A 26,347-nucleotide genomic window follows, 5' to 3' on the forward strand; every position below is an offset into this window, starting at 1 on the left:
GTTATTTAAAGGCAACGTTTATTTGGCAAAGGAAGAAAAATAATCCAGAGCACACATGTACACTGAAGATGGATTTGAAATGGATCCTGCAACAGGTTGTGTGTGTGTGTGTGGTGCTGAGCATCATTCATTCATACTATTTACATTTGCAGATTCTGAGCAGGTACAAGGACATCTCAAGTGATAAGTATAGGCCTGGAAGTAAGAACTCCTAGAGAATCAAAAAGAAATAACCATCAGTTCTGACTGTGCCTTAAATCACTAAAATAGAAGCTGAAATCCACATGCATTTTACAAGCAAGGGTCTGCCACTTTGGAAGGATCTCCTCACCCAGGAGATGTTAGCAGGTAGGTTTTTTTCCTTTGTCCTGTTTCTGTCCTGGTATTCTGCTTGGCAAATATGAAAAGCAGGATTGTTTTGTGAAGGATAAAAGTGTCATTACATACATGAGACCAAAACCACAAGAATCAAAGCCCTTGACAGCATCAGTGCATTACAATGGACACTTGTCCATAATGATACAGCTCTGGTTCCATGGACAGACAAACTGTTCTGTCTGTGGCTGATTCCTGTGCAGAACAAACAGGCTTTGCTGATGCTTCAGTTACAAGTATCTGGCTCTTCCTACATAATTTCTATCCTGGCCCTGCACAGTCTGACTAGAAGCTGCCAAGTCCTAGGCGCTGTCTTTGTGATTCAGTGGCTGGTCAGCATGAAGCAGTCCTGACTGGAAAGGGACATGGAATTTGTAATTTTATGAGGATGTCAGGGAAAGGGAAGGAGATGGAAGGGGAGTTTTTTTGCCATTAAAAGCCTTACATTAAAAAAAAAAAAAAAATCTTCCCAGAGTAGTTTCCAAAAGCTAGGGCAGGAAAGTATGTTACTTCTTTCCTTTTTGTAAGGAGAAGTGGATATTTGTTTAATTAAAATCTATGGGAGTGGGACCAGCTAAAACATTTTAATCTTTGGGGTTTTGCTTGGTCACATTCTTGAAATGTTGGGAAAACCTCGATTGCAGTAAAGGATGGGTTTTGTCTGTCTGGATAGCCCTTTTCACACACACCCCTTTGCCTCCAGCAGAGGAGGAAAATCAGGTGGTAGGTGCAGGTCAGTCAACACTGGAGAGCTCTGGGCCCTGCATCTGCAGCAGATATTGGCCACTGCCCCCACAGACACCTGCTCTGGGCTCCCCTGTCCTGCTGCCACAGCAGGAGAGCCATGCAGCATGGTGGGTGCTCTTCTCTTGGCCCCAAAACCAGCCACCCTTGTGCTGATGCAGGGATCCCAAGCCCCCAGTCTCACAGTATTTCCCCCAAGGCATTGCTGTTGGCCGTATGGAGACAGTTCACAGCTTTTTAAGGTGAAGCTGTCCTTTAGCCAGACCGGGTGTCCCAGGCGAGTCAAAACAAGGTGATAAAACCACAGTTGCTCCTGAAACTGCCCTCGGGACGTCCCAGCTTCAGGTGACACCAGAGCTCACCAGTGCTGCCCTGGTAACCACTGTGCCAGTGGTGCTCTCGCTGCTGGTGTGACTCGGGTGTCACAGCAGAGCTGCTCTGAGTCTCCTCCAGAGATCAGTCACTGAGGGTTTGCCACGTCCAGCTGTGAGGAGGGTGGCCTGTGTGTGGCCTCGTTGATCTGTCCTTGCACAAGAAGGAGGGCTATGCCTCTGAACATGGTGCACCATCAACTTTCCTGCATTTTTTAGCTGGAAGGACCTTTCCAAAGCTGCTCGTGAGGGTGTCAGGCCAAAGAGCCAGCAGAGTGTATTCCAGATGTGTTATGGACCAGGAGCCAGGACAGTTTGGCACTACCAGTGTCTGCATTGATCCACACTGGGGATAAGGTGGAGAGGAGTCTCTCTTGTGGCAGGCCCTGGGCCCAGCCTGCATCACCTGCCTGGAGACGTGGGCGAGTCTGAGAGCAGAAGCAGTGATTCCTACAGCAGGACACAATTCAGGAAAACAGCGTTCACGTAAGAGGTGAAATAGGATTTTGGTGAATGATGGAAGTCCAAAAGAAAGGATGTTGCTGATTGGGCAGTGCAATGCTCAGGTGCTTCAGCTGATGCTTCTTACACCTTCTCAAACCACCTGGGTAATGCGAGCTGGCCTCCTGGAATGCATATTTGATGGTGGCTTTTTTTTTGGAAAGTAGAGGAAAAAGAAGGGAATTTTAGACTTCTGGCCAGGATGCCAGGGCTGCAAAGGTAACCTTTCTGTTGTGGGTGAGCCCAAATAAGACCTGCCTTGAGTTTGGAAGAGCAAAGATGTATGGCAAATCAAGCTGTTTCAGGGGATGAGGGGGAGGAGAAGATACCAGGGTTTGGCCAAAGCTTTCCAAAACCGAGGGGAATTCAGTCAGGTAGAGATGAAAGCTAGCAAGTTCCTGTGCTTATTGGACCTGCTGGTTGAGCTCCACTGCAACCCAAAGCCTGGCCCTGCCCTGTGCTAGAAAGAGCAGGATGCATTTGTAAGGCAGTTGTGAGAGTCTCCTCTCCCCCACCCTCCACCCTCTGTGTTGGTCAGGGGGATCCTGGGGCCTTGCTGTCTGTCTCCACCCTCGGGGGCCTGGGGAAGCACTGCTGTGCTTTGGCTGTGGCCTGCCTTTCTTGGGGCTGCTTATTTCTTTTTGAAGAGCTTGCGGAAGGAGCTCCGGAACCCCCCCTTGGGCTCGTGCCGCGGGTTGTGGTCGCTGAAGGATGTTTGCTCATTGTCATCCTTCTGGCAGAACCTGGTGTTGTCTTCTGCATGGAGCTCCTAAAAGGGAAAAGACAATTTAACCAGCATTTGCAACCTCACATTCTTGTTCCCTTCTCTCTCTTTCTATTTCTCTCTCTCTCTCTCTGCTAGGAGGGACCTGGTGGGTGAGGAGGCGCTGACAAGGCTGGGAAGCAACACTGGTACCTCTGCAGAGAGCTTGTTGCTGGCTCTGGGGCTGAGACAGTGACAGAGGAATAGAAGGATAAGCATTGTTAGAGGGAACTGGAGCCTTTCTTGCTAAGCTTTTTGTTTAGGGGAAACTTGTTAGCTTCTTTTGCCAGTGAGGGAGCAAGCCAGCTTGGGCAGCTGGAAGAACTTCCCACCCTCTCCTTTCTCCCTCTCCTAGGGCAGGGAGGCATCAGGCTTTGGAGCTGTGATAAGGTGTGAAAGACTCTTCCACTGGCTCTGCTGCTGCATGGTTTTATATCTGTGGGGCAAAAAGCTTCATTAGCACACACACCTTATGGTGAATGTGCCACTAAAAGATGTGTCCCTCCTTCAGGAGAGTGCCAAGCTCCTCTCAGCAGGACTCTGGACAAGACCCTTTACTCCAATTCTTCCCACTATTGCCGTGGTGATTTCCCCCTGTGGGGGAGAACATGTCTTGCAGTTCTGGACAAGCTCCACATCTGCACCCTACTGTGGGCCATAGTTCTGTGCAGGTGAGTGCCAAAGAGCTCATCGGTCCCTTTCTCTGGGGTGCCTGTGTCCCCATGGCTCTTCTCCCTCTGCCTCATCTCCCCTGTTCAACCATCTACCACCTCCTTCACTCACTAGGCTTTTTTATATTTTTCCTTTTCATTTGAAGTTTCCTTGCTGCCTTTTCAAGTCAGGCTGTTGGAACCTATCTCCCATCATCATCTGCATCTACAGCCTCCTATCTAAGCACCTCAGAGCACCCTTGGCCTCTACTTCCTTGGCTGTGACAGCCCAAAGCTGACTCTGAACAGTCACTGCAAACCACAGAAGCATTGCTCCTGCAGGACCTGGTGTCCCTGGAGGCTTACAGTGCTGTTTGCCATGTCCCATCTCAAGGACACAGTTGCTGGGCTCTGACTGTTCTCACACAGAGTTTGGCATGGGTATGTACAATCCAGGCAACAAATACAGGTGGAACAAAACCTATGGACCATATCCCTGCTGGTGTAAATGGGCTGAGCTTGGCCAAGCCATGCTGGGTTACACTGGCATGACTTACCCAGCACTTCTCACAGCAGGTGGAAAGGCACCTGTTTAACTGGGTGCCAGCCACAGCACTAATTTTGAACAGCTTTGTGTAAACTTTGTGACCTGCTCAGAACATTCAGCTGGGGCGGAAGCTCAGTGACAGGTGGAGACACACAAGAGGCTACCTTGTCTCAAAGGTGTTCTAGCTCAGCCAGCTGTGCACCTCAACCTGTGCTTTTCCCTGGGGATGATGTGTGTGAAAAAGAGCTGTCTTGTCCCTCCCTTAGGCATGTACATGCAGTTGAGGTCTTGGAATGTGTGGGCTTGAAAGCTGTTTTGGCGTGTTCTACTCTAACTGTATCTCAGATCTTTCTCCTGCTGCTGCACCACCATGTGCCTTTTTTTTTTTTTTTTTTTTTTTTTTCCTCCTCCTATTTAAGCCTCCTTACTTCCAAAAAGCTCGGTTTTTCACCCGCTCCTCTCTGTGGGGGGAAGTAGCTCCTTTGGGAGCTTCGAGATGAGGCTGAGATCATGTGAGGCTGAACATTCCTGTCCTGCTTCTGCTGCAGGCGGCTCCCACTGCTGCTCCGTGTGCTGTAGAGTCTGGTGCTCACGCCCTCCGCGCTCCGCGGCAGCTCCTTCAGGGACCTGCTCAGCTGCTTCCCTTTGCTGTGGAACATCTCACGCTTGTAGGTGCTGCTGCTCACGGGAGTGCAGCTCTTAGGCAGTGGCTGCAAGGCATGGTCTGTCCTCTCCGGTTCTGAGGTGAAGTTCACAGGCCTGAGGAAGCAAATATCCAAGCTGGACTCGGAAGAGGCCGGGGAACAGTTCTCAAAGAGAGCAAGGTTTTGGAAGGTGTCATCTTCGTAGGGGCCTGGCATGGTGAAAACCTCCCCGGGGTAGTCAAACTCTTCGTAGCTTGGTGCAAAGTTCCTGGCATCCTGCAGCAGTTCCACAGAGCTCCTGATGGCTCTCTCGGTGTTCCCCACCGCGTCAGCCGGTGGCGCTTCGTACTCCATTTCGGGGATGGATTGCAAGGGGGCTGTCAAGGCCTTGAGTTCCTGCTCTGTCAGCTGAGAGGAGGCAAGGATGTTCTCTGGCCTCTCGTGTTTTCTGCTTTCCATCTCCCAGTCAGGGGACTTTACAGCCTGGATGTTCTCCATCACCGTCGGCTGGGGTTTCTTCATCTGCGGCATCAAATGCCTTAGAAATAAAAACCAAAACAAAACAAAGAAACAGACAGAAGTGGAATACTAAAGGATGACAGAGGCAGCATGACAAATTCCCCCCACCCCTTCACTCCCCCAGCCCTATTGTGTTGATTTTATGGCCAAAAGGTACTCTTCTGTCTTGGAGAACAGTAACAGAGGTGTCTCTTGCAGAAATGGCCTGGCTGGTTATGAGGACCAAACTTGGAGAGACAGAACTGCTTATCCAGTAGCTTTGTCTGACTTTTGTATTCTACAGCATGAAATGAATAGAAACTGAGATGAGGAGCCAACTGCTCCATCTCTCTCCTGCTCATCTGCATTTTAGTTTCTAACTTTCCTTCTCTCTCTGTAATGTAGGAGCTGTGTCTCACTTTCCTGTGGTTTCAGGTGGGTAAAGTGACTCTGTCCCCAAAATGTGTCAGGAGTACTTGGAGGGCTCCTACCCTCCTTGTGTTCCAGCTGAGTCTTCAGTTCATGATGAATGTGGGGGTGGTGCCAGCTGAGGCTACCAGGGTGGAAGCCTGGAGCAAAACTCAGCAACTCTGGTCTGTGAGAGGAGGAAGATGGGCTTGGGCAGTCTGGGGAGAAGGAGGCTAAGGACTGATCTGTAACACTGCTAACAGAGGGGGACTGGCAATGATGCAGCCAAACTCTTGTTAGTATCAAACGAGATTAGCCACAAATTTCTGGCATAAGAATAAAGGTAAGTCTAGCATGCCTCTCTGATCATCTCATTTGGCACCTGTCAGGCTGGAAATGGCTAAAGGGGAACCATATGAGGAGTGGCTGAGGGCACTTGGCCTGTTCAGCCTGGAGGACACTGAGGGGAGACCTCATTGCAGTTTGCAGCTTCCTCATGAGGGACAGCAGAGGGGCAGGCACTGATCTCTTCTCTCTGGTGACCGGTGACAGGACCTGAGGGAATGGCGTGAAGTTGTCTCAGGGGAGGTTTAGGTTGAATATTAGGAAAAGTTTCTTCTCCCAGGGAGTGGTTGGGCACTGAACAGGCTCCCCAGAGCAGTGGTCACAGCACCAGCCTGACAGAGTTCAAGAGGTGTTTGCACAAAGTTCTCAGGCACATGGTGTGACTCTTGAGGATGGTTCTGTGCAGAGCCAGGAGTTGGACTCAATGACTCTTGTCCTTTCCACCTTTCCAACTCAGAATATTTTGTGATTCTCTGAAGATTTCCATGTGTTACCAGTAGCCCTGTCACTCTTGACTTAGCCTTGTGACTTTTTGAACCCATTTTGTACTTGTTTCTTCTGACAGCGAACCACATCATTCAGTTATGTGCTGTGTGGAAAAGTATTTTTTTTTCCCCTGCTCTGAGACCTTGGTCCTGTTTCCCAGCTCTTGTAATGTTGACAGTGAATAATGTAGAGTGTTATTGTGCACACCACTGTCAGGCCTAAACAAATCCACCTGATGTACTGCCCTAGCGGGCAGAGCTCTGAAACATCCCCTGTTTGTAAACCACACGGCAGGGGACAGCAGGATGGAGCCAGCCCTTCATCTCTCTATCCATATACAGGGAGTGGTTTTGGAAATGACAGCCTCTAGCTGCCTGGTGTCACTGGCATGGTGTGGGTGAGGAGAGAGTTTTCAGCCTACTTTGAAAGCTGCCCACAAGGACAACAGGCTTACGGGGTGGTTGTGCCAGAGGAAGGTGCTGCTGGGAATGACTGTATGGCCTCTTCGGTGTGGATCCCACTGTCCCGCATTGATGCTGCACTGGGTGTTGGAGAAACCTCCTGGCTTGTACACTGGGAGGTGAGACCTTTGTACAGCTTCACCAGGGATGACCTGAGGGAGGAGAAATCCATCGTCGGGCTAAGAAATAAGGCAGGGAATGAGCACGAGCGTGTAGAATCACAGAAAACAGGACTGGGAGGGACCTTAATATTCCTGTTCACCTCTGCCCACCCCAAGGAAGAGCCTGTTCCACCTAGTCTGCTCCAGCCAGCAGAGCATCCTGCTTTCTGTGGTGTTCTTAACACCTCTACTGATTGCAGTCCCTCCCCAGCAATCTGCTCCAGCCCTTTACCACCCTCCATACTTGGAAGCTTCCCTTGAAATTTGATCTTGTCCTACTTCTCAGGAAGATCATCACAAGGAGCAAAGGCAACCAGATTCTGATTTTAGTAAAAAAGCCTTGATTTCAAGGAATTGTTCTGAACTGCAACTTGAGAATCTACATTCAGGGTAATTTCTGTCCTAGTTCAACTCAAATAGGTTTTTGAGGCTTTTGTTTCTCCTACCTCCTCCCCCAGTAAAATAAGATGACACAGTTCTTTTGGAGTCTCAGCCCATAAGGGAAACAGTCCTCTGCCTCAGCAGGGCCTGGAGCTGCCAGAGCTAAATCCCCGTGTGTTTTCCCATTGGGGAGTGACTTTGCCACCAGCCTAAGGAATCAAATGATTCCATGAAACGTGTGGCTGCTTTATTTAGAAGGATTTAGAAGTGATTTTTCTTTTGCTCTCAGAGTTAGGCAGAAGGGCCCACTCCAAATCTGACCTCAGTATGGAGGGCAAATGCCAATAGTGGTTCTTCTCCAGCATTCAGATGCAAAGGGCTTTGTTTTATTCAACAGAGCAATGTGCCTGGACCTAAAACCCCTGTTTGCCAGGCTTCCCCCAGCCCTCCCTTCCCTGGTGACAGAGAGAATGAGCTGATGTTGTGCTTACTTCTTCAGCTTTTTCCTCTTCTGTATCAGCAGGTCTTCATTGCACTGGAAGAGGAGGCTGTAGTGTGAGATGAAAACCCGGAGGCGCTGCACGCACACCAGCAGCAGGTAATAGTCAGGGTGCTCTTGCTCGGTGAACTTCAGGACATTCTGAGGCACAGAGGAGAGCAGGCTGTTTGGAGGCTGTCCTGACCCTTTCTGGGGAGAAGGCACTATTGGAACCATGGGTTAGGGCTGTGGGGTGTTCATGGCTCTGCCCTGGGGGAGCTTTGCTAGGCACCATGAGTTTCTGAGGGACTTGAATGGGGCCTTTCTCCCACTAGTCCAGTGCAAATGCACGAGGAACCACTGTAAATGTAATCACAGGAGGTGTGGGTGATGCACTGGTTGAATAAACCAATGTTTAGGGTGAATAAACCAATGTTTTGATTTTCTAGGGCTTGCTTTCTGTGTATTTGCCTTGTCTGAAATGTTTCTGTACAATTCAGATAAGCCTTCTGTGAACCAAAACTCTTTTTATCAGCCATCTCTCTGTAGGACAGGTTGTTGGGCCCTAGGAGCCCTCTCAGATGTGTCCCATCTCTGGCCTCCTGTTTTCCCAGAGCAGCAGACAGCAGAGCCTTTGGCTTTCCTGGGAACAAAAGCTGTTTCTGTCAGGCCAATTGGAGAAACTGGCAAGCCTCATGAAAAAGATTAAACTTAACCTATTGTTAATTGGCTTTCCCTTTAAAAAGGTTGTTTTTTTATTTTTTTTGTTTTTTTTCTTCAAAGAACCCACTGGGTTTGTCAGGACCCTGTACCTGTACAGACCCAAATACCAGTTCTCAGTTAAAAGTCACCTGATGTGATTAGAGTTCAACAATGCAGTTTCCAGCCTGGGGCCCTACCTGTAGATGAATAAGGTATTCAGGAATTCGCTGGACTATATGAAAGAACAGAATGTAGAGATCAGACTTGATTTCTTCTTCTACCTGAAATAGAGAAAGTGACTTAAGGGTCTTTTCCCCATAAAGCACATCTCCTTCCAGATGGTTCTGTGGTTTAATGAGTAGTTATGCTGTAAAGAGCTAGAACAATTCACAGGGGCACAGCAGGCATTTAGGTTGGGGATTATCTAGTAGGAACACTCAGCCTAACAAAGTAGGGGGGCATGTTGAAAGTGCACTAGTTAAGTTTCAGTGAAACCCCAAGAAGACACTGTTGCTCAGAATGAAGTTCTTAGTTTAGGCTCGAATTAATTGAACAAAATGAGATTGACTTCTAAATTAAAATATCTTGGAAGCAAGCAAATGGGGTTCAGTTACTGCACTCTAAACTACCTTTATATTTAACTTTCCAAGTGTAAACCAAGAATCCAGAACCAAATAGCTGAAGCTGAAAGTGAAGACTCTTTTCTCTATAAAGGACTCAATCCCTCTGTTTGGATGAGTCCTCCATTTTCCAAGGGGCAGTTCCTAGAAAAGGTCTGGATAGCATGTGCATAGGCAAGCTTTTGGGAGGTTTAATCTGAGACATTGTTTCATGGCACAGCAGAAAAACTGCTTTGGTTTCAGACAGTGAGGAAGGTGTTAAAGCTGCCTTTTGTAGGTGCCAGTCAGCCACAGCAATTTCCAGGAAACAGAACAAGTGGATTGGCAGGAGAGTCCTGCCATGGGTACCCATAACAGGAAGAGATCCAGGCTTGCATGTTGCCATGTTATGTGCTGGGAAGCAGGCAGGAAGTTTACCTCCTTCAGGATCACCACGTGGATCAGAGAGATGCATTCTGGCAGGTCCCTCAGGTAAGCGACGTAGTAGTCCAGAAAATTATTCTTACAAAAGAGAAAGAGAAAAGAACACCCAAACTTAACAGAGATTTTTGGTCACAGAGCCAGCCAAACTGTTAATTCCCCACCATCACTGCTGGAAGGTCACCAATGCACCAGAGCTGCTGTTTCACTCCTTCAGGGCTTGGAACTTCTCAGGAAAGTCTGTTTTATAAAATGTGTTCAGCTGTTGAGCACAGTGTGTTTTTAATGCACCTTTAATGCAGGTGGGGAGGGGTAGAGAGGCTGGACAGTAAGAAGCTCTTCTTATCTAAGACTCTTAAAATTTTTAAAGTATTAGATGAGTTTTTACAATCCTTGCTGCTCACCAGGGCAACAGAAGTGGGTGCAACAAACCATGCAGGCCTGTGCCTTGCCCACCTGCTTGTCAGAACTCTGAGCAAGGTGTATTGGGGCAGGGGAGCATCAGAACTCCTCTCTTGTCACACCCTCACTGGAATTACAGCCATTCAAGCTGTCAAGGCTCAAGTCTGGCTCCTGCAAGCAGGTCTGGGTCTCATGTAGTTTATGGAGCTGCTTGCCCACAGGTGGGTCTGGCATGTGGGATCCCAGGGGGGCTTGCTGAGAGCCTTGCCCTTCAGGCCACAGCTGCACAGCAGAGCCCCTCTGTTCAAGGTGTGTACTCTACCTGTGCCTCAACAAAATGTCATGAAACGTGACAGAAGATTCTGGAGAGGTCTTTAACATACCTCATCATTTGTCAGCTTCAGGAAGATGTCTCCTAGGATCCCTTGTCGTGGCCAGCTCAGGACTCTCTCCTGGAGAGCGTGCAGTAAATCCACGTGCTGCTGCACCAGGAACCGCAGAGAGTTGGGGAAAAAGCTGACAGGAGACCAAGTCAGACTGGTTACACAGAGCAAACCCTCATCCCCAGTAAGTGAATACTGCTGAAGTGGGCATTCCTGAGTGGTCAGCACAGCCTTGCACATGCAACATTGACTGCACCTATTATTGCTACTGCAGCACAGGTGTTACTGACTCCTGTGGTTGGAGCCCTGGCTGCCTGGGGGTCCTGTTTTGGCTGCTGTGTACATGCAAGTGCCCTCTCCAGCTGGCTATTAATGAAGTGTTTTGAAAGCTCCTTAGGCTTTCCTTGCAGTGCATTGAGTAGCTGACCAGAATTAGCAGCACAGGCAGCCCCAGACAGTGCTGCTGTGTCTGATGATGCAGGACCATGGCCCTGAGCCATGCCACTGAGAGCTTGGAGGAGAGCTCCCCAGCTTTCTGTGTTGTCCCATTTTTCAGACCCTTTCACAAGACAACCCACTGATGCAGAGCTGGTCAAAATGTGTTAGTGCCTTTCTGCCACTTCACGTTGATTTCACCCAGAATGAGAATGGAGATGGTGAACAAGATGCAAGGGACAGGCAGGAACGTCTTTAATGACTGCAAAAACCTCCCAGTGCCTCCAGTTTTCAACTAGAAATAAAGTGTTCAAAGATCTCCATGTGGATATAAAAAAAGTGTGTGAGGGGATAATGCAGAAGTAATATTGACTGAAGAAAGCTCCCCAAAAGACAAAGAGCACGTTACATCAAATACCTTCTCTCTTTGGTGCTTCTTTTCACATCTGGCCCTTGCAGTGTGGCTTTGATCTTCAGGATTAGGGAAAGGTTGATGACATACTTCCTTTCTGACTCCAGCAGCTCCAAGGCGATGTTCTGCCTTTTGGCTTCCAGAAGATAATGGTTAAGTTTTAAAATAAGGAAATACTGACCTCAAGGACAGCTGCATGTTAGACTGGCGAAGTGATCATGAAAGGAGAAACTTGTTTAAAAATTGTAGCAATGCCTCATGTTTTTGTGTCTTCTTTACCCAAAATGTAAAACTCCACCCTGATGCTACAGCATGCCCCAGACACGACCAGTGCCTCGGTTTGCTAAGAAAGCTCCAAAGCAGATGTGTTTCCCCCTATGGTTACAAAATTTTTCTAAGAATAACAAAACAAGCAATCAAAGGCAAAACAACTCATATCAGGGTTTCCCATCCTGAAGAAACCCTGCAGAATGAGAAGTTGTATTTTTCACCCACTTAAGCAACTACTCTGCTGCAATCCCATCAGTACTCTGAACCTGACAGGTCTTGGAAAGGAGAAGGGCTGTCCTGGGTACAGAGTGGTTCTGTCAGTCACACAGCCCAACAAATACAAAGGCCAGAGGTCTTGCAGTGGAGTGTGAGGCCCTGAGAGATTCCCCCCAGCAGCAGAAACTGGTCTGTGTGTCTCCCTCCGTGGATGCTGACAACCAGCCAGCTCACACCAGCTTTGAGCCTCTCTAGCCAGAGTTTTCTACTCCTTACCAGCCAAAGAGGGTTCACATATTATGTTGTCTGCTGAGCTGTATCTGCTTTGGCCCATGTCTTTCCCTCTCTCTGGTTGCTCTTTGGAAATGTATTCATCTCCCCAGTCCTTGGTGTCCTTGGGCTGCTTCCATACTGTTGATGGCAGATGCATTTTCGACTGCCCCTCTGTTGCCAGGGAAGGCTTGAGGCTGTCATCTGTCTCTATGGCTGCCCCTGCAATGACAGAGAGGTGTATGGACTCTGACATCTCAGCATCTCTCTGACAGGTTATGCTGCAGCAGGCAGCTAAGCTGTGTTTCCATCCATTTGAAGCACTGGAAGGTGGATTTGGAGCATTCTTTGTGCTTCACATGGGCTGTAGCCTTGTAGAGTTAATTTACAAAGGAAGTGCAGTTGGTGAGCTCTTCAGCAGAACAAGGTTTGCACTCTTGCAGCGTTTATTTTCAAGCCAAGTAGGATCCAAAATTAGACATATGTTAGAGAAGCAGAAACACCTTCTCTTCCCAAGTGGGAAAAGTGGTGCTCTCACTATTCTTTGTCACATCAGGAAGCTTCAACTCCTCCTTTCTGCAAAAGCACTTAGAATCTAAGAAAGCAACAGCAGAAAGGTTTTTTCTGCCAAACCCTTGGCACTGACCATTAGAGGCACTTCAGGGACACAGGTTTGCCCTCATATCTCAACTGCAAGCAGGAAAACGGAGGTACAGAGCAGAGTGAAAGACAGCCCTGTGAAATGCCTTCCCTGAAAGCATTTCTTCAGAGCAGTAAAGCAAGCACTCTAATTGAATCATTGTCCTGCTGTCATTGGATGCTTGCTATTTTCTTACCTGGGCCTGCTATGACTTTCACACCTCCTTCTCCCATGGGCATGATCCTGGTGTCAGACACTGTTGAAGAACAAAGGGAACTTTAGCAACTGAAAGCAACTGTGGAGCTTGCTTCTTCCTGCCAAGCCCTGTCAGTAGGGTTAAATCCTCCAGTCTTTCACAGTTTTGCTATGAAAACACCCCTGTTGGACTCTCCAGTAAGGAGAATCTTTTCTGCTGGGCTCTGTGTTTCAGTAGCACTTGCAGACAGATAATGTGAGGTCCCTGCTGTGCTCAGTGCTGTGTGACTGCAGAGAAATGTGAGCAGTCTTGGCTTCTCCTGGCATGCAGGTGCATGTTGGGTAGAAGGTACTCCACACAGAACAACAAGGATGGAGACCAGACACAGAGTAGGGGCTGGTATTTTGAGTGGAAAGGAGCTTATTGAAGAGCAGAGGGATGAGACTGGAAAGAAAGGAGCAGTGGGAGAAGTGGGTGAGAAAGGTGGCTGTGCAAGAGGGATGTGAGGGAGAGGGCTGATGTGCCACCTCAGAGCATAGGGCAGAGGAGGGCCATGACTGGCAGGTTCTGAGCAAAACAGAGTAGAAAACAGCACGTGGTTTTCATCTAATCTCTGCCTTTGTTGACATTTTTAATGAATATGTTTTTATTATCTTCCTATCTGAAAAGTAAGAGAGTGATAGACCAGCTTAGACCCCCAGACAATGAAATAGAATGAAAGAAATTTATAGAATGAAAGGGTCTGGTCCATCTCCTTTTCTTTGATTCCAACTTCCAAGTGTTGGCAGTTGATAGTGTTTTCCTCATCAAGGTGTGATTCTTCCTTCCTGTGCCCTGCTCCCTCACACAGAAACAAAACCAGGATTTTTATCAAGAGCCCTCATTTGGTTCTGTATCTGTGCCACTGGCACTACAGGAATGAAGATCCAGCCTGTATCCCTTGCAGGAGGCAAGAAATGGCTGTTGAGACAGTGTTTGCAAAGCAAATACTTCCTGAATCCAGGTTAGCCCAGTGATCTTTTTCTGATTTTTTTTTTTTTTTTCCTGAGGAAGGCACTGCATTTGCCTATTCTGTTTCCTACCTTTTTCATAAGTCACGTTGTGTAAAAGACTTGTGAAATCTTCATTAATCAGCACAGGTTCTGGGAGGTTGATGGATCGAAATGGGCTGCCCTGGAGGGGTGTTGGCACTGTCTGTGACCCGTGGTCATCCTTCTGTGCTCTTCTGTACAAACACAAAGAACGAGGTGGTTGGAAAGTCTGAATGCTACAGGTGAAGCTCCTACACTACATTTGTGGCCAACACTGTCAGAAATAGGACAACTCTAGCAGAGACCAGGAAAGGAGCTGGCTTTGATGGAACTGGCAGTTCATGAACAATGTTCTGGAAATAACTTCCACGGGCTATAGGAGAAGGTTATTTCAGATCTATTCTTTTGCAGAGCATATTTCATCTAATTAAATAGCTTAATTAGCTGAGGGGCTAGCCTAGATCTGCAAAGTGTTTGCATCAAGGCAGCTGTATAGACTCATGTTCAAAACTCTGTTTTCAGAAGGAGGCTAATTAGGACCAAGCTGGGCAACCATCTGCTTCATCACAGCATCAGTGTGGCCCAGCAGTGTGCAAACATTCTCTGACTCTGCTCAGAGGAGAAAAGGCTGGTGACAGGAAAGCAGAGCATGACTGCATCATCAGGAGCCCATTGAGTCCTGCAAGCTTGAAGGGGAAATTGCAGTGCAGTTGTCTGAGTGGTGGAGGCCTCTGACTTTCAACAGCCCCAGCATATCTTTAGTGGGTCTCTGTTCCACCAGGCCCTGGTTGTCCAGGGAGCTGCTGGGGGCTGTTTTGCTGCTGGAATCACAGTGAGGTGTTAGCATTTTTCTTCTCTCTTTGCTCTGTGGGGTGTAAGAGCCTGGGGTGAACTGAAGCATTTCTGGTCATAAACAGGGTTGATACATGCGTCCAGCCAGGAAAAAAATTAAGAAATTATGCTATACAAAAAGGAACAAAATGGACACCACTGCTAATTAGCATTTTCAGGACCCTGGAGTTTGGGCCCTTACTTAGCTTTCATTTTCCGTGATTCCCGCCGCTTCTCTTGCTGCAGCTGCTCAATTTTCTGTTGCATTTCCTCCTGCTTGGCACTGATTTCTTCAATCATTGACTTTGCATCGCTGAGCTCCTCCTGAGAAACAGGCAAAAGCACAACATTCCCAGGCTGCCTGTCAGCCTTACGTGGCACAGCTCTGAATGCTGGCTGGTGTGCACAAGAGGTGCTGCAGGGAGAGGCTCTGTGGTTAGACACTTCCCTTGCGAGTCCAGGGTGTGTGACAACGTGGGGATCCTTAATTCTACAGGCAGCTCACCCAAGGCAGCGTGGTGCCACGTGATCAAGGCACTGGTGGGAGATGAGACTTCATCCACCACCAGCTGAAAGTGCTGGGAGGGCTCCTGCCCCTAATGGCATTTGGAGGTGGGCCTTAGGGAGCACATTTCCCCCTGCCGTGCTCCAGCATGTGTATTCACATGTTGCACTTGGTTCAGATCCCAGTGTGAGCACTCACATGTATAAGTTTTTGCCAATCAGGCCATGGATCTGCCCTCTTAGCCTGGTTTCCTAAGGAAATGAGGCCCTCCATATCCTCCCTGTCCATCCTCCCTCAAGCAGTTTCAGCCAAGCCTTACTCAGATGTAGAGCTCTGATGCATGAAGTTCCTGCAGGTTCCATGAATCTGAGCAGCAGGACTATGAGGATAAATACTCAAAAGTTTCATGTAAACCAAAGGATTTCCCCCAGGCAAGGAGGTGACTTCACTGGGAGCTCAGTGTTTGAATAGCCAACATGGGCATGAGGCAGAGGGAGAGCAGCCTTTGCCCCTTTTGTTGCTTGCATAATTCTTCATCTCTGCATTTTAAATCCCCTTTTCCCCTATGACAATGTCCTGGTCTGTGTCTGGTTGCTCTGAAACCTCTCCCATCTGCCCTTTTTGTTTGTCTTCCTTGCTCATCTGGCACCGAGGGCTCCTTTTGCCTGGTGCCATCTGTCTCCCTGTCACAGAGTTAGTAATGGGCTTTTTCAGTAAGCAGCCCTCTTTAGCTTCACAAGGTATTATTGACTCAGCAAAACCCCCTGGGGAAAATTTGCAATAAAAACAATAAAAGAGTTCCTCTGCCTGCCTGGTCATCCAGTTTCTGCATGGAGACGTTGGCTGGTCTAAAGGGTACTTCAAGCCTTCTTGCTAGGCTGTCTCTCCAGCCCTTTGTCTTTATCCTCTTGGGCCAGATAAACCAGGCAGCACTTCCTCCCAGCCATGTGGAAATGTGACTTCAAAAGGCTTTAGGGTTTTGTGTTGATTTGCTGCTCTCCAGTGGCTTTGGTTCCTGCAGGAAATGCAGGAGACCTGACCCAGGGAGAGCTGTGGGGCAGTGGCCCAGCAGTAGCCTATGAACAGGCCATAAACCCATGGCATGTGCAGCCCAGAGCAAGGGCTGCTCTGTGCCCAGGTAACTCTCAGCACTGCCTCATGGCCAGCCAAGAAGGCTAAATAGGCCAGAGTATGGGTGACTTGTGAGTCTGAGCAGTCAGGGGAGACTCAAAGCCAAAGGAAGTACCCCAGCTGTATCCAAAACAATTGCTCACTCATTTTCTTTGCAAACAGGGAGCATTGATGGAGGCAGGGGAATGCTTCCCTCTGCCAGTCAAGCTCATGTGGAAAGCATGCAGCCTCCCCACAGGTCACACTCCTACCTTGAAAGTGTTGAGGGAATTCTTCATCTCAGCCACCTTCTCTTCCATGGCACAGCGGCAGCTCTTGACCTTCTCTTCCAGGGCATACTCTCCATGCTGGATGCGTGACAGCTCCTGCATTGCTTCTGTGAAACCTGCCTTCAGCTCAGAGGCTAACGCCTGCAACTACAGCAACCACAAACACGGTGGGTCCAGTCCCTCCTCCCAGGCTCAGGTGTTTGTGTCCCCGAGGGTCACAAAGGCTGGGTGTAACCTGTCCTGTAAGGTGCTGTGCTCTTTCTCCTCCTCCTTTCATGGCTGGGAAACATGGGGAGAGGTTTGGCCCCTGCTGCAGCCTCAGTACAGAGTAGGAGGTGCTTGTCTTGGGCAATGAATGTGCCCCCTTTTTAGTCTTTTTTAAAAAACTTTTTTGAGTTTTTCCAGGCAGTTTGCAGCCTGTAGTAGGAGAGGACAGCCTGAAACATGCCAAGAAGGTTTGCAATAACAGCAGCCAGATTATTAATCTCCAAAGCAGCTGAGCAATCAAGAACGTGTCCGGTTTTGAGCAAGTCCTCCTCCCACACGTGCTCTCCCCACACAGGTCTAACCCCTCGCTCTCCAAGGGCTGTGGAGAAGCTCTGTCCTTTGCCACAGGCCCCTTCCATGGAAGGAGGCAGCTCTAACTTGTGCTGGGGAGGGAACAGGAGGTTTTTCCCTGGCATACAGTGACGCTGTGCCCACTCTTATTTTCTGTCTTATTTTCTGTCCCTTCCATGGAAGGAGGCAGCTCTAACTTGTGCTGAGGAGGGAACAGGAGGTTTTTCCCTGGCATACAGTGACGCTGTGCCCACTCTTATTTTCTGTCCCTAGAGGCCCTGGTGCTGCTGGAAGAGCTCACCACCTAAGCTGGAGGCAGCCAGTGACAGCCGGGTGAAGCAGGAGATGGACTGGGGCAAGCCAGGCTGGCAGAGCAAGCAGACGAGGCAGGTGTGGAGGTGGGCAGTGAGGGGGGGATCAGCAGCTGGCAGAGAGCTAAGCAGGGAACCCCCTCCTGGGAGCAGCTCGGGCTGGTGACCCTGGCCTCTGCCCCCAGGGCTGTGAGCGAGGCGCTCGTCCTGCCTGCGCAAAGCCCACGGCGAGGTCGCGGCCCAAGGCGCTTCGGCACAGAGGTTTTTTACCTTTACAACAGAAATTCGGCCTAACATCTGGTTATAAACTGAGTCCAAAACGGGAGCACTGGTGGTAAGCGGAGAGCCACCCCGGGAACTCAGGCGCTTGAGTCCTGCAAATGGAGCAGAGATGGCTTCCGATACCTCGGGGCAATGGCGTGCACCAGCCTCCTCTGGTCAAGACTGGCAGTGTCTTTACAGAGGATGTCTGCCTGCCATCCCCGCTCCTACCCCAGCGCTCACCCCACAGCCCCCACTCTGGTCTGCCTGGACACACATTTCCAGAGTGCCTGGGTAGGAGGAGCAGGACTGACAGGAACCGCAGGCACCGGGGCAGTGCAGAGGGGAGCAGGAGGCTGAGGACATCTTCCTTCATCAGGATGACAACCCTGAGTCTCCAAGCCAGCTGGAGCTCCAGACTCCTTGGCTAAACCCTTTCCCCCACCCCTCCTGGCCACAGTGTCACCCTGTGACCTGTGAATGTAGCCTGAAGGGTTAGAGGAGCTGCTCAGGGCAGACAGTGAGCACATTGCTTCTGATATCTCAGCCCAGACGGTCATGGCATCATCAGACACCCTAACATATGTGCCTGGAGAAGGGGGAGGGAGGGTTATAAAGTACTGTGACTGTGCAAAATGTTAATGTTCCCATCCCTGCTCACAGGTGCTTGACACACTTTCCCCCTGAGCTGACGTGGCCAAGGCACAGCCTGTCTGCCAGCCCACATCAGGGCTGGGCATCACACACTGCCCTCCAAGTGAAGAGGATTGATTTCCTAGAGCTGTCCCTTCCAACTGCAATATGCTATTCCATTCTAACCTATGCTATCCATTTTAGAGATCTGCTTCAGGATGGAGATATCACAGCCTCAAGTCTTGCTAGCAGTGGAGCAGTACTGGAGCTGGCCCTGGAGATAACATGATCTGGGGAGAATAAGCTGAAAATGAAATGTTTCTTCCCACAAGCCTGGCCATTTCCTCCTCAGATGCTTCCAGAAAGGGGGTAAACTACACAGATCCTTTGAAGGGTATAGGGATGGGAATCATTGCTGATCTTGTGGTTTCAGAGTAAGAAACTGCAAAGCATCAGCAAAAATGGACCACTGCAGAGACTTTGGTGTCCATGTGCACTGAAGCACTCTGTGAAAGCAGAGTTCAGCCAACATAAGGAAAGACTTGGATTAGAGCCTGGACAAAATATCCTCTGCATCTAAGAGCAGACAGTGACCTATTTTTGCTTTTGGCCAATCTCTGCTTTTGTGGTGACAGTGCTAGCTTAGTTTCTTTGTGTATCCATCTCAGCGCTCCAGAGCCCAGCCTGAGTCTGTCCTGCCCCTATATCCTTCCTCAGCCCCATGCAGCTTGCAGTGGCTGTTTCAGACACTGAAATGCATCCTGGTGTTGCTGCTTGAGGGATGAATGCAGCCAGAAACACCAACCAGCCACAGAGCTCGTATGATGGAACAAGAAGTGCTGAAACCACAAGCAGGTCAGGGTTAGCATAGAGAGGAAATACATTCTTGTTGCATTGGATGCAGAGTTGATCCAAAATCAAGTGAAGTGGTACAGGAACAGCATGCTATCTTTAAACTCTTGCCAAGCATGGTGTAACTATGGATTTTAGTTTGAGCTCATTTCTAAAAGCAAGCTGTAGAAAACTATACTTTAAATCCCATAAGCTGTTAAAACAGATGGAAGCCATTGAGGTATCGGGCCCTGCCCATGCCTTGCCCAAGTGACAGGGCTCTGTCTCCACAGGGATGGCCTATGCCTATAGGACCAGAGAGCAACTTCACAGGTTTGTGACCCTCTGGAAAGTCAAGCCAACTCTGTGTTTCTAAAGCTTCTAAAGTTTCTAAGTGCAACACATACCAAAAAAGACAGATTGTGTAACACAGCAACAGTTAAACTGTAATGTGTTGCCCTGGCTCGCTTATTCACGGGAGTAAAGATGTAATTTAACACTTAGGTTGTGGAATTTAAGAAACAATAACTTAAATTGAACTAATGCCTAGAGGATAAATGAATCTGCAACAGTCATAGGGAGTTCTTCGAACCTGTCCAACAACTGTTCAAAAAAAGCATTTAGGCATCTAAATAATTTAGTACCAGGTACAGATTTCAGTGCCTTTGGACTGTGGCCCTCAAACCTGACAAAGCAAAGCAGTGAGGCATCCAGTGCCATGGGTCTGTAGTAGCTTATGTCTTTCTTGGGCCCCATGACTCCTATTTCACCTGCTGCCCTGATGTTTTTCAGCTCTGTGTGGAAAAACCATGCTGTTCACAAAGGCTGCAGAGGACTGATGCTGCTTCCTGAAGCTGAGGCAGCAAAACTGCAGTGTCTCCCCCCTCTCTCTTGGTGGGTGCCAGGAATTTGAGACATTTGTAACAATGATAACAATGGTCCTTGCAGCCTAAAGCTTTGTTCAGGCTTTGAGGCAGCCCAGGGAAGATGGTTGTGGACAGCAGATGGGGATGGTTTATGGAAGGAAGGAGTGGGATGGAAAGAGGGCAGCAGAGCCTTGGTGAGGTGGGTCAGTGTCCTGGCTGCCACTGAAAGGTTGAGAGGGAGCCCTTGCTTCTCTGAGTAGCTGTGTCCCTACAGGTTTCCCCCAGCACTGGCCAGGCTGTCCAGGGCTCTGTCTCCACAGGGATTGCCATTTGCATCTGCACCCTTGGCAGCTGCCTAAGTCCTTACACTAGAACAGGACCTGCTGTCTGGGACCTTGGGCTGAAGCCTGTCAAAACCAGTAGAAAACAGGCTCATGATAAGGAAATACTGCACAGAACAATTCTGCTATTATAAATATATCCTTGAAAAGAGCAAAACCTTCTGTGGCATGAAGGAGTACTGTCTGTGGTGCTTCCCCCAGCTTATCTACTGTCCATCACTGCACATCTTTTTGGGGCTGGTCTGAAGAAGTAAATAGACATTGTATCTCTCAAAGGAGGGCTGCTTGAAACCAATCTGGCACAAAGTCCAGCATTTGACACAAGCCCTGGATCTGATATTTCTCAGTTGCCTGATACATGCTTTTACCAGGAAACAACTAATTTTTAGAACAGCTACTAACTCCTGTGCTTAAGGGCAGCGCTCCTGCAGCCAAGCATTAGGAAGGCTTGCAGTGCCTCATAGCAGGAAAGCAGCAGTGATTTACAGTGGTAAAGAAGCTGGCCGTAGGAGTATATCCAGCATATATATTCCTAGGCAAGGATGGCAGGAAAACAGAGCAGCAGAGTAAGTGAGCTACAGAAGAGAACAATGACTTAAGGGGAGCTCCAAGTACTCATCAGCCCTTGTTCCACATCTGTGCAGGCCCTTTTGGTAACTGCATCATCCACAGGGCCCTTGCTGAAGCAGAAGGGAAGAGCCAGCTGGTGACTGACATTTAAGGATTCACTAAGGTACCCACGTGTCAGCTGGAAAGCAACATGTGTGCATGTTGGATGGACTGTGCTGGACCCTTGGAGCTGGATGGATGGGAAAAGAGGATGAGATGACAGAAGTGCTGGGTAGTTCATGGAAAGCAGTGCCTTCTCCACTTGCCATGGTGCACTTGCAAGCAATTACAGACATTAGTGTTGCAATGGTGACAAAGGAGGTCTCAAATAGTCTGGATTTCTACTTCAGGGCTATGTTTCCTCTCTCAGATTATGGTTCCACATTGAACCAGACCAAGGATTAAAGTGCTCGAAACTCTGTCACATTTCCTGCAGGCTGGAAATGCGTAGGAAACATCACTATGGAAAGGCTAAAACTGCATCTTACAGGACAGATACTCCCTGATCTGTGGTAATGGACAACCTTACAGCATCTGTGGTGTCCAATTGCAGCAAAAATGTTAGCCCAAAGACAAGGCACAGAGCTCAGGAGGAGCTGATCACCAGGGTTTCCAAGCTTCTGGGTGGGAGGCCAGACAAAGACATGCAGAAAGACTCAACACTCTGGCTGCTCTGGGTTATCAGGCAAGAGCACCCCATGGTCTGAGGAGCTGGGAGGCTGCCAGGATAACCCAAAGGGCCACAGAAGACTTGGGCCCCTGCTGCATAAGACACCCCTGCCCCTTGTCAGTCAACAGATCCTTGCTCCTGGGACAGTTCATCAGGTTTGCTGAAAGCTCATCAAAGCTCAGTCATGAAATCTCCCCCCAGCCCAGTGAATTGACATTCTCTGCTTGGTGCTAGTGATGTCGGTTGCTTAATTAGCTGAGCTCACAAATCACCTGTCTAAATACAACTGGTTGTGAGCAGAGAAATTTTACTGAAAGGTCTTTTAAGATGAGGCCCAAGATGTGTGATATTTATTCATGCAGTGTGCATGTTTTGGTTGCCATGTTCCTTGTAAATGCCTACAGTTTTCCTTCAAATTAATTTAGCTTTTTAAACTACTGTTTATATATTAGTAACTCTTTAAACTCTTGGAGTTATTTAGAGCATTTTGCTCATCTTTACCTGCGAAATCTGTGTTGCAGGGGTACTCACAGGCACACTTTCAGTCCCTCCTGTGGGAATAAAGAACTTCAGTCAATTAAAATGACTTATAATGGCTGCTATAAATAACTGGAACAGAGGGTTTGAAGTCCCTCTTGAGGAACAAATCAGTTTTAAAGGACTCAAGTCTCACTTTAGGAGGTCTGAACACTCTATAGCTTGTAAAATAAACTGCAATTATAAAATAGGAATGACTCACCTAAATTCAGATGTTAAATTCACCTCATTTGCTGTCCTTTGTCTGGCCAGAGCTGATCCATGCAAGGAAGTGAGAAAGCTTCTATGTGCACTGAGGACTAAATTGCTCCCTGTGAAGTTTAGTTTTGTGTACCAGCCTTAGGTAACAGGGTTTTTGTCCTAAAGCATTACTGATCTGTTTCTCTACTGAAACACTCCATTTTATCCTCTACTATATCTGTACATATTTCTATTACCTCCACAAAAGGCAAAATACTTTATCTGTATATTTTACAAGTTTTATTTTGTCACAATGCGATCCAAGCAGTAATAATGTCTTTTCTAACCTCCCAAAATTACAACTTTTCATTGGTTTTGTCATTCCTGGGGGTTTGTGGTATGGTGATCCCACTTGATCTTGTACAACTTAACATTGCTGAAACAGACTTAGCTGATGGAGGTTATACCTGTTTTGCAGAAGTATTTTGGACACTGCAGAGACATTATCTCTAGGCATTAATCCTAGAATCATGGAATCATTTGAGTTGGAAGGGACCTTTTTAAGGTCATGTAGTCCAACTGTCTTGTGCAGAAACCTTCAGCTGTCCAGCAGAAATCACTGCTGGTTGTGCTGCCGTTGCCCTTTGAGACAATTGCAGTCCAATGGCCACTGCCATTGGCTGGATCTCACTGCCAGAAAACACCATTCCTCATCTGGATTGCCTCCCCTTGGGAATGCCACTTCACAAGATGGGTTTTCTCTTGCCTCCAAGGATTTGCCTCACTCATCTCTGCTGTTAAGTCACAGACACGACCAGAAACCCTGTGCCCAACTCCAGGGGAAGCCAAGCTCCTCCTTTCCATGCTGGCTGCAGATGCTTGCTGCTTCTCCAACCTGGGCCTTTAAGAACACAGAAATTCAGTCCTGCAGAGGCTGGAAAAGCACGCAGGGAGGACTCTGCACAGTCAGCCAGGGGAAAGTTGAAGCCTGGAAGTCAGAGCTATACAAGGCATAGCTCCATTCTGATTTTCTTTACCCCTGAGGGGGAATGTGGGTTACCAGCAAGGACACCTATGAAATGGCCCGGTTCTGGTCTCTAGGATTTGTCCTGATTCAGAGGAACTTGAGCAAATTCCCCAATGACTTGCAGAAGGGAGAGGCACAGAGGCTGTGTGCTCCTCTCTGCCCATGTGCCACTTCCTGCCTGTGCTAGTGGCTCTCTCAGCTGTGGGGTTGAGTAGCTGGGTCAGACACTGACCCTCTGGGGAATATCCTCCCATGCTTCTCCTAGGGAAAACAAGAAGCAGCAGGTGACTGGGAGAGGTGACTATGACTCCAAACTGCCAGCTGCTTGGGGTCAGAACTCATCAGCCAGCCTGCACCAAGTCCTGCATTTCAACTTTTAAATTACAGGTTGTTTTCATCTTCAGCTTTGGCCTTTCTGGTTCTTTTTATCCAGATTTGCTCTGCAACCACATGAATTAGGAACCAACCTTTGGCCTGAAGCTTTCTCATGATGCCTGGAGCTGGGGCTGTGTGTACAGTGGCTCTCCTGAATCATGGAAACTGAGGCCCATGCCAGTTCTGTTGGGCTCATGCTGGGGGATAGTAAGGACTGGCTCAAAGAGAGCAAGAGGACATGAATTAATAGTTTCTGAATTAATAGTACATTACATACATTCTGAATTAATGGGAGGACAAGGAGATGCTGGGTGGGTATTTTGAGTGCTGAGCTCTGTGAAGGCCTGGAGGTGTCAGGTAGAAGCATAGCACAGCAAGGAAGAGCCTCCCCCAAATTTTCTTTGGGTGTCTTTCAATCTGATACATAAGACAGAGGGCCTGACAGTCTGCAGAGACCTGTAGGGATCTTTCCTGTGGATTTGATTGTGGATCAGTCTGTAGCGTCCTTGGATATACTAAAAGTGAGGAACTGCTCCTGAGCGAGACCAGAACGGGGGAGAGGATCACTGCCACTGTGACTTTACTGCCACCTTTGCCATGAGCACTCTCTGAATGTACCCAGCCAAAACCCAGATCATTTCTATAAAGTCACTGCAAAGAGCTGAAGCAGAGGAGGCTTCTCGCAGTCTCACTGTGGGAAACAAGGGACCTCATGGTTATCTCTCAATTTCTGCAGTGTAGCATCTGCAGCCCATGAGGGCATAACAATTAATTGGAAAAAATCCCTGAGTTAATTTCCTTTTCAGCCTGCTGTAGTGTAAGGGCCTAGGTACACAGACCTAGTTTCATCAGATTAATCATAATACTAATAGAGAAATTAACTTTTCTGTTAACTATGCCATGAATAGTGGCACCACCAAGCATCTGTGAAGAGGGAAAGAGGTGGTCCAGTCTCTCTCCTGAGCTGACAGCTATGGACACTCCTAGAGCTGCTCCCCCTGCTCATAGTTCCAAGAGTTCCTCACCATATGGACACAGTGCCTCTGAGGTGGCAAGGCAAAGCACAATGCAAGGGGTTTGGGGTGGAAAGCAAGTACCACATTCATCTGAAAGAAGTCAGTAACCACTAAAACCCTGGATCTGAGCTTTGCATACTTTCTGGAATGCAGCCAACCTTAGCAAGGACTGATTGCATGCAAGCAATGTGGCCTGGATACGTCTTGGTGCTTGCAAGATTGGGATTGGTGCAGATTTCTGTGTTGTGGCACCGATACAAACAAGAACCCCTCTCTACAAAGCACATGGGGGAGAGAAGCAGATCCTCATCACAGCACCCTCATGTAAAACACATCTTTGGACAGTCAGAAGTCTCTACATCCTAAGGCAGAAGTGGGGTACGAGGCAAGAAAAGGAATCATTTCCCACATTGGACATCACATATGCCACAGGAGTATTTTCCAGAGAGGAGAGGGAGGTAGTTCTAAAATAAGAAATAACAATGTCAACCCCCAGGTATTTCTAAGAAACTGAAAGTACTGAACATTTGCCCACAGCTGCCATGGTTGAGAGGTGCTCTCAGGGGCCTGGCTGGTGGCCAGCAGACAGTTCCTATGAGAGCATGTTTCTCTCTTGCTGTCTTTCATACTAGCAAGAAGTGAAATAAGAGGATGCTTTACCTTCGTGTTTGTTTGTGTCCATGGCTGCTATGGGGTGTGCGTCCTCGCAGGGACTCCTGTCCTCACTCTGGAGGGTTCTGGCTGGTCACTGGGAACATCTCATGGCTTAGAGCTGCCCACATGTGAGCCCTGGGGTGGGTCAGCTGATCTGAACCCTGAGTGCAGAAAGATGCAGAAAGGGTTTATTGAGCAGAGCTGCTCGAAGTTCAGACAACAGAGAAAGGAGGAGGGATTTGAGAGAGAATGAAGCATCCTAAAGATCTGTTTGGGTTCACAGTGCCTCCACAGAGTGGATGCTGGTACAAACACTTCCCTCCCAGCCCAAGGCCATTTGTGCTTCCATGGACAGGTGACTGAAAGGTTCTATGTAATCCCACAGAGACTGTTTTCTCAGCAAGATACTTTCTCTATGAACACTGAATCAAAATATGCTGTAGTTTGAACGGCACATGAACACCTTGCACAGGTGTTCTGCATGCAAGAGTCAGCTTTTTGCTATGCAACCAGTCACCCAAAATGTGCTTCAGACCTGTGTTTGGGCCACTGAAATAGTGCCTTCAGAATGCTGCTGCACAATTCTGCCAGCACTTTAGGAGGCACTTGTCCTGCTGTACCTGCTTTCCCTGTCCACTGCCTCCCTGACTGGGAGACACAGGAGTGCTGCAGGGCAGCTGGATGTGCAGAGGTGCAGAGGGACGCCAGGGCACGATGCTGTGCCCAAGCCAATCCCGTGGTAATGCACCTCATCACTCACCTGGTATTGGGATTAGGACCCTGATGCCTGATTAATGACATGTGCAGAGACACAGAAAAATGGATTGTACCAGCTCACAGGTCTCGTATCAACGTGGGCCCTGCCCAGATCCACACTTCCCCTTCCCAGGTTTGATTCAAGTCTGCTTTTGTCCAGCCTTACTAGGAAACCA

General features: G+C 48.4%; 1 protein-coding gene across 1 annotated transcript; it reads right to left on the reverse strand.

The window, feature by feature from the left end:
* Positions 1-25,443, reverse strand: ARHGEF33 (Rho guanine nucleotide exchange factor 33). Its single transcript, XM_053939738.1, has 15 exons — positions 25,422-25,443; positions 22,128-22,177; positions 16,529-16,693; positions 14,844-14,965; positions 13,862-14,004; positions 12,780-12,839; positions 11,950-12,165; positions 11,194-11,323; positions 10,341-10,473; positions 9,553-9,636; positions 8,713-8,796; positions 7,827-7,975; positions 6,787-6,945; positions 4,372-5,133; positions 1-2,761 (listed from the first exon to the last, which is right to left on the reverse strand). The coding sequence occupies exons 1-15, from the start codon at positions 25,441-25,443 to the stop codon at positions 2,623-2,625; spliced, it is 2,418 nt and encodes an 805-aa protein (XP_053795713.1). The 3' UTR covers positions 1-2,622.
* Between the last annotated feature and the right edge of the window lie 904 nt (positions 25,444-26,347).

Source organism: Vidua chalybeata, chromosome 3 (assembly GCF_026979565.1).
Source record: "Vidua chalybeata isolate OUT-0048 chromosome 3, bVidCha1 merged haplotype, whole genome shotgun sequence".
NCBI lineage: Eukaryota > Metazoa > Chordata > Aves > Passeriformes > Viduidae > Vidua > Vidua chalybeata.

Excerpts from the sequence above, each read along its gene's own strand:
- ARHGEF33 (XM_053939738.1), bottom strand. The coding sequence starts at position 25,443 with ATGGACACAAACAAACACGAAG. Across the intron at positions 22,178-25,421 it reads GGACACAAACAAACACGAAG|GAGGGACTGAAAGTGTGCCT; the intron begins GTAAAGCATCCT and ends TTATTCCCACAG. Across the intron at positions 14,005-14,843 it reads TCACGGAAAATGAAAGCTAA|AAGAGCACAGAAGGATGACC; the intron begins GTAAGGGCCCAA and ends GTGTTTGTACAG.